We start from the raw sequence: 12,172 nt of genomic DNA on the forward strand, positions 1-12,172 counted from the left end.
AAAATAAAATATAGGCATTCTGTCCACTAAAAAGAAGAAGAATTTTTTAAAAAAGTTTCTGAGATTGCCAATTATGTGAATCATACCTCAGATATGCAAGCTGCCAAATAATTAGGAGATAATAAATACATAAATAATAGAGTCTGCACCCTACCTTCAAGTTCAGAGGCAGTCTAGAGATGAGTGGTGAAGAACACAGGTTTAATGTGACAGACCTATATTTGAGTCCTGGCATGAGCATTGACATACCAGATGTATTAGTTTCCTGCAACCACAAATTTAATGGCCTAAATAATTTTATTATCTTAAAGTTCTGAAAGTCAGAAGTCCTCCAATCAAGATGTCATCCAGGCTACATTCTTTTCAGGAGAGTCTAGGAGAGAATTTGATTCCTTGCCTTTTCCAATTTCTAGAAGTCACCTGAAAATTTTTAGCTTCTCTCTCCTTCTGTCTTCAAAACCAGCAGTGTAGCATCTTCAAAACCATCTGTGAAACTTCCATTTTCAAAACCAGCTGCACCTCAGTGAACTCTCACACCTCCCTTTCTTGATTCTGACCCTTCGGACTCCCTCTTACAAGAACTCATGCGATTATACTGTAACATATATTTGAATTATAATTATCACTATGCTTCTAACATAATTCTAAGAGATTTAAAGTGCTTCATTTAATGCTTTATGAAGTCGAGTTTCATTCTTATTTTAGGCAAGCAGAAACTAAGGTTCAGAGGGATTGAGTAGCTTGCCCAGTCACACAGCTAATGTATGGCAAGGTTAAGATTTGAACCCAGGCAGTCCTAACTACTGTCCTGAGCTGCTTTATTTTATGTATAAGGGCTGCTTAATTTCAGGACACCAAACTGGGTTAGCTGACCTTAAGTGGTAAAGACAGGACAAAGCACAAAAGGATGACCAGGACAAGATAGAGCTGTTCAGAACTTACTGAGTTGGGGATTCCCCCAGTAGGAATGAATTCCTTTGGACAAAGGGTGCCTACAGCTTATGAACCGAGTGGTGACTGACCTATGTTCCATGTAGAAAAATATGTATATGTGAAAATAAGATTATAGGCAAGAAGATATTATACCTAGAAGATTATACCTAGAAGATATTTTATTGGCTCTGCATACAGATATACACATGCATGTGTGCCCACACATACATACATTTTCACATCCATGACAGAAGAAAGTTATCCTTCATGACCTCATTTTAAGCACAGGAGTACTGGAACCCAAACCTTCATGTGTATAATTTTTTTTTTTATTGATTTTAAGGTATCAGCAAAGCATATACCCCCTTCAATGCCTAGGCATATCGTCTTTGAAGCACATGTGGACCCATAAGACCCTTATTTCTAATCATTAACTAAAAGAGACACACATGAAGGTTAGTCCGATCTCTGGACTTCACCAACAATAGCTAACACACCTACCAAACTGCCATTTTTTTCCTCCAGATAGTGGAAGACTGCCCCCATATTGTGTTTTCAAAATTGTGGTTCTTAGAGACTTTCTCAGCTTCAAAGCTTGCCATGTGACCTCCAAGTCATCTCTTTCATCAACTGGGAAACAAATAAGGTCTTTGTGGGAGCTGAGCATTGGTTTCACCTTTGCAGAGAAAGAAAAAAGGGACCTAGAGCTCAGAACAAATTCAGGAAGTACCCAGGACACTTTGCAGAGGAAAAAAACCGTTACTGAGCCTAGTTTGAATTAGCAATTCACTCTTTGAGTAATTCGTTTATTCCATATGGTGAGAAGCAGGGATAGAATTAAATTAGTGCTCACTGGTTATTATTTTGCAACAAATGGACTTCTGATGTACAAGTAAATGATTCCTATATAATTTGCTTCTAAAAGAAGTCTAGGAGTGACGAATTCTTAGTTGATGGTAGAATTAATAAAAGATATATATGACATTTCAGAGACTGTCATCGGCTTCCTTCCTTCTATTATAAGAAAGTCACATTGAGCCTAAAGTTCTTGCCAAACTAACAGTGGTCTAGAAACTTCTATTTAACCAATCATTTGGTGTGAACTATGTGGTATCCTGACTTATCCTGGCTGCCTGCCATACTTACATTTTCAACATAAAGCTAAGCAATATAATTCTAAAAAAATACTTCTTTCCCTCCACATTCAAAGATTTTTAAACCACAAAACACTCCCCATATCTCAGAGCATGTCAGTGTTGGAAAGTGGCTCCCATCTTCTCAGGAAGACTCGGTTCAGATAAGCTGACAGTTTCAGGCCATTTTATGATAAATTTATTTCGTAGAATCCTCTGTTGAACCAATATCTTTGCCTCATCCTCAATTTTATTCCCAATAGTGTTTCCTCTATCAGTGTATGGATCTGATTCTGCCCTGAAATAGAAAGGAATGGGGAAAACGGGAGGAAAAAAAAATCCCAAATTTACCTCCCAACAATAGAAATATCATTTTATCTTATTTTTTAATTTTTGCAGTGCTGAGGATCAAACCCAAGGCTTTGTGCATTTTAGGCAAGTGGTCTACCACTGAGCTTCATACTTACCCCCAGTCTACAAATAACATTTACTGAGTACCTATCATAATTCTGGTACTTTACACAAATGACATCGTTTAATCCTCATCTCATACCTAAAAGACTATTAATTCCCCAATTTTTCAGATGAGGAAACTGAGATTCAAACCGATCAAGAAACTTACCCCAAGTCCCTCTACTCAGCAGTGGTATAGTCAGAAGTCAGATCTCTGGACTTCACCAACAATAGCTAACCTCTATGATTTGGAATTGAAATTAAAAAAAAAAAAAAAAAAAAACAAGATTACCAAGAGTGAATAGTGACTCTATTCTAAGGATTTTGTAAAGATGGTTAGCTCTTGAAAGTGATGGAGTACTAAAGAAATCCTGAGAGTTCAGTGGAACCCTGAAGCTTCTTTGAGTGGCAGGAGGGCAGAACAGGTGGAAGGGTTTTGAGACTTCAACAAAAATCTGTTCTCCACTAAGAGGAAAAGCTAGCTGGGTTACTTAAAAAGAGGCATGGTGCCATCACTGTAGACTAGGCCAGGGAGGTTTAATGTCAGGGGTTTCTCTGTCCTTCAGTGGCTTCCAAAACTACCTGGATGAAGAGATCTTAGGCCAGGAAGGCACCAGGTGTGCTCTGGTGCTGAGGCAGTGAAATATCAGGGGGTGGTGGAGAGGGAGGCTGGAGGGACCTTCTCTAACTGGACTTTCCTATTTCTCACAATGAGTTAGTCCAATACTACTTCATTGCGCTATAAAGGAGAAGAGAGGGTTAACAAAGCTTGCCTTTTAAATTCTCATTTGCCTAGTTTGCACTGGAACAAATAATTGTTTCTGCCTTCATTAGAGTATTAAATACAATGTAATCAACCTGCTAGGAAATAAAAGTGTAACAGTTTTATAGCTGGTTACATTGAAATTTAAATTTGCATATTAAATAGCAAAAGCATTAACATGTGTACCTATTCATCAGCTATGGATTACAAAACACCTCTCCAGTGTGAGCCCAAACAGCATGCCATTTTCTGATTGAACTGCTTAATTAAATAAAGGATGATTAACAGCATTTTTATCCCCCATATACTTTGCTGTTTAAAATTAAAACATGAAGACATTCAGAAACTTCACTAAATTTCTGAACATGATAGATTATTCTCTGGAAATACCTCATTCGAAAATAAACTTTTGCTAAAGAAGAAGCAAAACAAGTAAATTGTACCTGAACTCAGATTCAATTTTCTCATCTTAGTTTCATTCATTGCTGCTCAAGCTGGTCTAAGTCCTAACTCACTGGCTTCTGCTGTGCCAAATCTAGGGGAACATGAGGTGAACTTCCCATCTAACAAATTGTCTTTATAAATCAATGGTGAGCCAAGGTTATTTGGTGATTCTAACCTATCTTATGAACACAAGATCTCTCTGTACCCAACTGAAACCTATTTTTAAAAAGTACAGTACAGTAAATGAATTTATCTTAACCTCTTCTATTTCTGATAGTGTTGACCACAGGCTTGGATCTCCTGGACCTGAGTGAACCAGTGTCTCAAACCCAAACCAAAGCCAAGAAATCGGAGTCCTCATCAAAAACTTCATCCCTCAAGAAAAAGGCCGATGGATCTGACCTCATCAGCGCAGATGCTGAGCAGAGAGGCCAGCCTCTCAGAGGGTCCGAAACTTCATCCTTAGATTTAGGTAGGGCAACAGTGTGTGGTGGCTGCTGTTTAGCTTTGCCTTGCTGGAGTTGATACAATAGCAAAGTTCTGCAGATGATTTTAAAACAGTGAACAAAGAAGTAGAAAAGATGAAGTCCAGGCAGGAAACTGAGCAGGACAGAGCTGCTTTTGTGCTTGAACTGAATGCTGCTGGGAGCTCGACTTTTGCATAATTGGTGTTGACTCTCTCATTTACACATTCAACCAGCATGTACTGAGTTCTTGAGAGATGCCAAGCACCATGCTAGGAAGGAGAGTTACAAATAAAAGTAACTTGCTCTCTAGGAGCTCTCAGTCTAGAACAAGAAAGAGACATAAGTAAACAACTCTAACATTAGGCCCAGGGGCAGCCAGACAAAACAGTGGCGCGTAACAGCTTTGAGTCTATATCTAAGACAATAATAATAGCTACCATTTATTGTTGGCTGACAATGTCCAGGGACCCATTCTTTATTTTACATATATTGTCTCATTTAATCATCACCATTCTGAAATAAGTGAGAAACCAGGTTTTAAGATTTAACATCAAAGTTCACCTCCTTAAGCAAAACTTCTTTCTAGAAACATGTTGGAAGTGTCCTAAAGCCATCTCTTTAACTGGAGGCTGGCAGACAGGACTCCATATGCACATCCCATACCAGATCTCATGGACTCATGCTCAGAATTGAAAAATACACATAGCCCTTGATATAATAATTCCGAGTAAAACAGCTTGACTGCTTCAGTTGTAAAAACAATCCAGTTTACCTTAAGAGGTATCACTTTTATTTAGCTGCACATGTTTTAATTAATTTTATGCTTCATTGAAAAGATTGGTCTTGGATCTTGAGAAGACAAACTGAGTAAAATTCACTTAGATAAGACTTCTCAATTTTAATTAATGTCTCTTCTCTCTGTACCTCATACTCTTTCCTGGGCTCCCTTACCCTCTTCCTTTCTTCTTAGTAGACATTCAAACCCAACTGGAAAAATGGGATGATGTTAAGTTTCATGGAGAGCGAAATAGCAAGGGGCATCCAATGGCAGAGAGAAAATCATGTTCATCCAGAACGGGATCGAAAGAGCTCTTATGGTAAGACTTTAATACCAGAAACTTAACTACCACTAACGCTAAATTTTCATCTGAATTGTCCAAAATTAAGTCAATTCAGTCAATAAGAATTTGAGAAGGTTCAGAATTCAATATTTGTGAATGATTTTCTGAATGTGTTACTGAGTCATTAATCAAAAGAGAGATTTATGTATGTGTGAGCATGTGTTAGCATATTTAATATATCACATAAATCGTAGTTAAATTTTTCGGGTTATTCAGGTAAACTTTTCTGGCTTTCTCTATCATCCACTCTAAGGTAATGCAATAATTAAGAATATCCATAAGGACATCTGCCTTCCTGGGTTTTACCATGTTTTTGAAGCTTGCTAAAGGGCAGCACCTGTTTCAGCTTCCTGCTACCTTTTACCTGACCACTTATTAGGACATCTTAAATTCTACATAAAGATATTTAGTGACCTGTGTCCCTCCCCCCCCCAAAAAAAAAATAAACACAATGTTTTTTCATGAAGTGGAGTTTTCTCTAACAAAAATGGCATTGCATTTATTATTTTTTCTGCCCATAAGTCAATCTAACTCTAAATTAATAAAAAACAGTAACACCTAGCAATTATAGACTCATTAACTGTAAAAGTGGTCACTATAATAGAAATTTATAAAAATTCCCTTTCTCATCAGAATTCTAATGAGAGCTTTGCATGGCTTTCAAGGATCCACATTAAGTAAGGGTCTTGGCTAGATTTCTAGCTGAATTTGTTTCTTGATGTACATTAATTTCCTTAATGTATCCATCACAGGTCTTCAGAGCACAGATCTCAACCAGAACTGAGTAGTGGGAAGAGTGCCCTCAACTCCGAGTCAGCTTCAGAGTTGGAACTAGTGGCTCCGGCACAGGTAACAAAACCAATTCTTCTTCAGGAAACCCATTTGCTCTAGTAGAAAATATATGTGGTAAATATTTCAATTAAATTTTGCACAAAAATTTTGAAGTATTTTTCTGAACTTTGCACTTCATGTGTTTTCTCACCCAGTAGCTGACTCAATGCTTAGAATAACTGTGTGTTTGTGTGTGCGTGCGTGTGTGTGTGTGTATATACATGTATGTTTGGCTGGAAAGTGTGTTAATGAATTCACTGGGTACTTAGCACTTTTTGACTATTCCATTATTTTTCAGTCCAAAGTTTGTTCTACTCCAGGATTATCACTATTTATGTAATAGGATCCAAAAAAGAGGAAATTGTATCTTGAGTATTCATTCACATCTATGCCCTGTGGAATAAGGCACTTACTATACATCAGAAACTTGCCTGTCACATTAAGATAAATTTCATGCCAAATAATATATCATTTCAGTTATTAGTAACAATGATGATATTAGTAAGAGCTCCCATTGTGAATGCCCACTGAGTATTAAGGACTTACTATGTACTTTTCAGGTGTTATATCTAATACTCAAATAATCCTGTAAATTACTACTGGCTGCACTTTAAAGATATTTAAAGATATTCTTTAGTCAAATACATTTTCCTGGGGCATAATTACTGGTAGGAGTGGAATTTAAGCCAGATCTGTTTTGTCCACTGCTTGATCCCTAACTCCAGTGTAACACACATGTCTGTAACTATCATCCCTGTGGTTAAGACCCTCTGTCCTATGATTCTAAGAGGGCCCAAATTAGTCTCAGCCTTTTCGCCCCCCTGGAATGTTTTTCAAGGCTGCAGTCTTGACCTGAAACTATACAGATCTCTTAAGAAGTGTGTGCCCATTCACATTCATACATTCTACCGTCTAGCTGGGGTGAGACAACATGTTTAAGGTAAACAAGTGGACAGAAATGAGCAGGAGACATTTTCTAAAGTTAAATTAGAAGAAATGTTGAGATTAGAAGGGAAATAAAAGATCTGAGGTGAAATAAAGGAATAACTGTGAAAAGAGCAAATATTATTGAGCACAGTTATTAGAGCTTCTAATATAGATCATTTGACCATCCTGACAAAAGGTTGAATGAGGTAAGTTCAGTTATCTCCCCCCTCTACTTGTACAGATGGGGAAACTAGAACACAGTGAATCCAGAAACATATCTATGTACCCACAACTTCTAAGTGGCAGAGAGAACAAGGACATAGGGAGGAAATGGAAGGCCACTGGAAACCTTGCTAAGCCACCAGTAGCACCCGCTACAAACACCTCACCCTCCTCAACAGAGGACATGACCATTCCCAGAACTCAGCTGGAAAACAAGTCAACTAACTTCCTGAACAAATCACCCTGCCAACCTTAATAAATTTTAAATGTAGCATGAAAGTATATTTTCTTTCTTTGTATTCATTCCAAATGTATCTTTTAAAAAGAAAAATTACAGCACTTATTAGAAAAACATTTCTTGATAAGTGCACTAGAGATTTAGACTCAGCTAAAGTAATTGGTCCTATTTCATGAACTGGAATCCTTGGTATAATTTAATGTGGCAATAAAAGATTTGTTTCAAAAGCTGGGTGAAACTCGGCACAGGTGGGCTGTTCTACAGAGAGCTGGGGCAGGAGAACAGCTGGGGTCCCTGGTTACCATAGAAACCCACAATGCCTTTATCCTATTATCCCAATGACTGCTACTCTCCTGCTGGCTGTCTGCTTCCATCCCACCACACAGCCCTTCCACTTACCCACCAGCATGCCTTACTTTAAGCGAACACAGTGTGCTTTGGAAAATTGGTATGAGACTCCTTATATTGTCTTCCAAAATACAGTTTTGGATTGTACAATGAGACTTCTGTGTCTAGGTAAAGCTTAGTGAATACTTTTAGACAGATAATTATTTGTAAAGAATCCCCCCCTTTTTTATACATTGCATATTTACTTATCAAGATTGGCTCAAACTAAGAAAATGCATAATCCTCTCTTGAATTGAACCTATCATGATAAGAAAAACTTCACAGTTCAAGATCTAATGCTACATCTAAAACACCAAGTCATTCAAATGGGGTAGCAAGAGAATTGAGTGGTTTATCTACTTGTAATAAAAATAAGTGAGTCCTCTCAAGAGGAGAGCAACAATTTATGTCCCAGCATTTCATTGAGATGGGAAGGAGATTGTTAGATGATCCTGCCTGAGTATCACCCCTTGGTTCTGGGTTGACAGACTGCATTAGCTAACAATTTAAGGACAACTCTTGGACATCTTGGCCATGGCTGATAGGTCTTCATTGGAACTGGTTTTATAAAATGTATGACTGGTGGGCTTTAGTACTTAAAAAAGAGGAAATCAGGGCTTAGTACTTACAAAAAGAGGAAATAGGGGCATAGAGTCATCCCATTCAAATAAGCCATCTCAGCCCTTGTTACTGCTGCCTTCTCATTCAGATGGCTCACAGGAAAGGCAAGAAATGTTTTCTCTTCCCTTGAACCAACATACATTACCCTAAGCAGCTTGACAGGTGAGGAACTGTTTACAAACTCTGTCACATTTCAGAATCACAAAGAATATGGAAGCTCACAAAGTGAAGAATTCTCATGTTTTCTCATTTTCTTTTCAAGATGGGAAAAGGGGAAAGCATAGTGTAGTCTCTTTCAAATAATGTTTTGAATACACTAATCAGAGTGGAAGGAGATTACAATAAATTATTTAATCTCTATATACTTAAGAAAAAAGTTTCTTGATACTCATGCAAATTGTGTAATCAATATTCCCTGAAGTTCATTGTTTAAAGAAATCATGCAATCTGAAAAATTAGGAGAACATTTGAATAAAAGAAGAAAACACAGAAAGTAATGATGTAAAATTACCTTTCTCTAGAAATGTGTCAAGATGGTGATTGGTGAGGCAAAAGAGAAAGACTTCAGCCACTGCTGAAGAATGATAGTTCAAGACTTCCCTTTACAGTTTGGATATTTCAAGACAGGCTCTTGCAAACCTCAGATTTGGTCAGAATGTGGCCATCTATTTCCCTTCTTATTGCAAACCCTGGTTATTACTTACTTTTATAGAGTTAATATGAGCTAAGTAATTTGAAAGAATATTTATCACTGTTTTCCAGAAACTTTGAAAGACAAATTATGATTGTCATCTGATTTGATTCGGTGCCTCCCTCTCCTAAATTCATTCTCAATGCCTTACTTCAAAAGAAATGCTAAGGGCTTCCATTTCATTCCATTTTAATTCAACAGAGTGACTGTATGCCTACTCTCCATAAAGCCATAAGCAAGTGAAAACATCAGAAAGATGAATTAGATTATAAGAAGTATTAGACCTAATAGAAACAATTAGATACACCACAAATATTAATAGTTTTGCTTGTTGGAAGACAATACACTTATCACATCAAGATCTCATTTCCCCTCTGGGCCACACACACACAACAAGCTATTGAATAGAAGGAAGAAGCAAAGATGGAAGGAAAGAATAAAGAAAAGAAGTTGAGGAAAAAAAAAGGAGATAAATCTGAAGGATCATTTTCAGCCCAATAGGAAATCTATACATAGTAATTTCTCAGCAAAGATTTGTTATGAGGGGTGGGGTGCGGGAGGGGGGAAGAAACCAAGGGAATGATAGGGAAAAGGAAAACAACACTTATTAAGCATAACAGAAGCAGATCCTGATAGCAGAAAGGGCAGAATTAAAATTTTATTCTTGATCATTTTGGAAACTAGTTTTAGTAAGCGTTTTTTAGTTACACCTGGTAATAAACTGTTAGAGCTTTAAAATCAACATTTATTTGCCTTGATGTTCTGCATAGAATTTCAAAGTCATATGGAGATAGGGGAAATGTATTGCCATGCGTTCTACAAAGGAAATTTGCTCTCGACACATGAGAGACAGCATTCTTCTTTGTACCTCCCATGACAAATGTCTGTTGACTAATGAAGAAAAAAATTCCAAGCATCTCCATGAAGCTAGAGTTTCAATTATCTGTTCCAGTATAAGAATCTAATTTTTCTTCATTAACCACCAAACTTAAGGCTTTAAGCACAGATTTTTTTTTTAAATAATTGCTGATCTCACTTGATAAGCACTAACTTAAAAGATAATAACAAAAGCCAAGTTTTATCAAGCACTTACTATGTCCTATATATTTGTACTTACATGAATGTTTGTACTCAATCATTGCAGGTGAGAATATAGAAATTAAGTCATTCACCCAGCTAGTAGTAAACGGTAAACAAGGATTGGGCCTCAGGCAGTCTGACACCAGAGACAGTGCTTTTAATGTCATACTGTCATTCAAGTTCTGTTAGCTGTTATATTTTCCTTTTCTACAATGAAGCATATTCTCTTTTCTCCCTTTTAATTTCTTTTGAAAGAATACTGAGCTTTGGAAATGCATTTTGGTGAGAGAACTCTAGCAATAATATAAAGACAAGTGTCTGAGAAGTCATGAACAGCCGTCAGAGTGGTGAGGCAGGGGGTTACCCTGGAACAGCCACAGCCACAAATCCAGTAATTTTCGGATCAAAATTTTGATCACAATCATAACTTCAAATAAGGAGAATGAAACACAATATTGCTTTGGAAAAGTTATTAAATTCTTTCTTCTCTCCCTTTACCTAGTGCTTATCATTTAGAACAAACAACAGCTGGAGGAATGAAAAGCTTTCTTCTTTGAAGAGTGTAATACCCTAAGATCCAATTAGCTTAAACCAATTAAAATGCCATTTTTAAAACCAAAGTATTTCCAGGAGGTTGCTATAGCTGTAGAACATTTTTCAAAATCATGCAAAAAAAACAAAAGGTCACAGTAGAGTACGTTTGTGATCTGGAGAGTTCTACCCACACACGTAATATCTATAGAAGAGCTTCTCCACGTGGGTCCCAGCCCAACAGGGGCAGCATCACCTGCTACTTATTTATAATGCACATGGTTGGGCCCCACCCCAGACCTGCTGAATCAGAAACCTTAAGGAAGGGGCCCATCAATCTGCATTTTAAAAAAGCCCTTCCAGAGGATTCTGATGCCCATTAAAGTTTGAGGATCATAGATACAGAAGTTGTGCTATCAAAACAGCACAGAAATACAGAAGTTGTGCTATCAAAACAGCACAGCTCAAACTTATGGGTACAATTGTTTTGTTTATCAAACCTATATTCAGGTGCTAGGCAATATCATCGCTTTGGAAGCATTACTTAGATATGTTTTCCAAGATTAAAACATTTACCTATAAATAGTATAACAGTATTTCATTCTGTTTTTAACCAGCTTGTCTGGACATACTGCTAAATTGTGAGAAAGTTTCATAATTTTCAATTTCATACTTATCTCAGTTTGAAACTGTCTCTGTTTATATGTAGAATTTACCTGTGGTTTATAGCGTTTATCTTATGATTCTTTGGCGGGGCGGGGGGGGGGGGAGTAATATAGATAAACACTTGTCTTAGAAATAACCAAAGGCCTTTCTAACAATGCAGAAAATAATGATTCCCTAAATAGTAATTGTACTATCAAAATAAAATATCATTTGCACAGTAAGATTCTGTTTGCATTTGCATTTTAAGTGGAAAAGAAAATACAAACGGAAACCTAGAATTCTGAGAGGATTCTGCCTCTTCTTCCTGATGGATGGTGCCCTTTGTGTCCTGTGATTCATAATCCAGCTGGGTCGTGAAACATTGATGAAGGGAAGAGCCAGTGACAGTAATGGAGTTCTGTTAGGTCAGGCTTCACAGGAAAGCAGATTCTGTTTCACTGGCCAAAGTGCCTGCTAATAAAAGGCAGTACCTTGGACAAAAATATCAGTGCTTTCTTTTCCTTGTAACAGCATTCATGGGCCATTTATGACATGATAAAAATGCACCGAATTTTTAATTTTTTATTAACTGATCTTTTCACTAACAAATGAAAAATGTATGTGTGTCTTATGTACAGCATGGTGCTTTGAAATAGGGATACACTGTGGAATGGTTGATTGAACT

At 37.2% G+C, this 12,172-nt stretch overlaps 1 protein-coding gene across 8 annotated transcripts in view; it reads left to right on the forward strand.

Annotated features, from left to right (window-relative positions):
- Positions 1 to 12,172, forward strand: part of Pex5l (peroxisomal biogenesis factor 5 like) — a 152,312-nt gene that overhangs the window by 79,714 nt on the left and 60,426 nt on the right. For 5 of the 8 annotated variants that reach the window (XM_076867273.2, XM_076867268.2, XM_076867270.2 and 2 more), the window contains 3 exons: positions 4,004 to 4,198; positions 5,167 to 5,290; positions 6,067 to 6,163. In XM_076867273.2, coding sequence (XP_076723388.1) covers positions 4,004 to 4,198; positions 5,167 to 5,290; positions 6,067 to 6,163 — 416 coding nt within the window. Of the gene's footprint in view, positions 1 to 4,003; positions 4,199 to 5,163; positions 5,291 to 6,066; positions 6,164 to 12,172 lie in introns of all 8 variants that reach the window. The other 3 variants (XM_076867274.2, XM_076867275.2, XM_076867272.2) reach the window with 2 other exon arrangements.

Source organism: Callospermophilus lateralis, chromosome 10 (assembly GCF_048772815.1).
Source record: "Callospermophilus lateralis isolate mCalLat2 chromosome 10, mCalLat2.hap1, whole genome shotgun sequence".
Lineage (NCBI taxonomy): Eukaryota > Metazoa > Chordata > Mammalia > Rodentia > Sciuridae > Callospermophilus > Callospermophilus lateralis.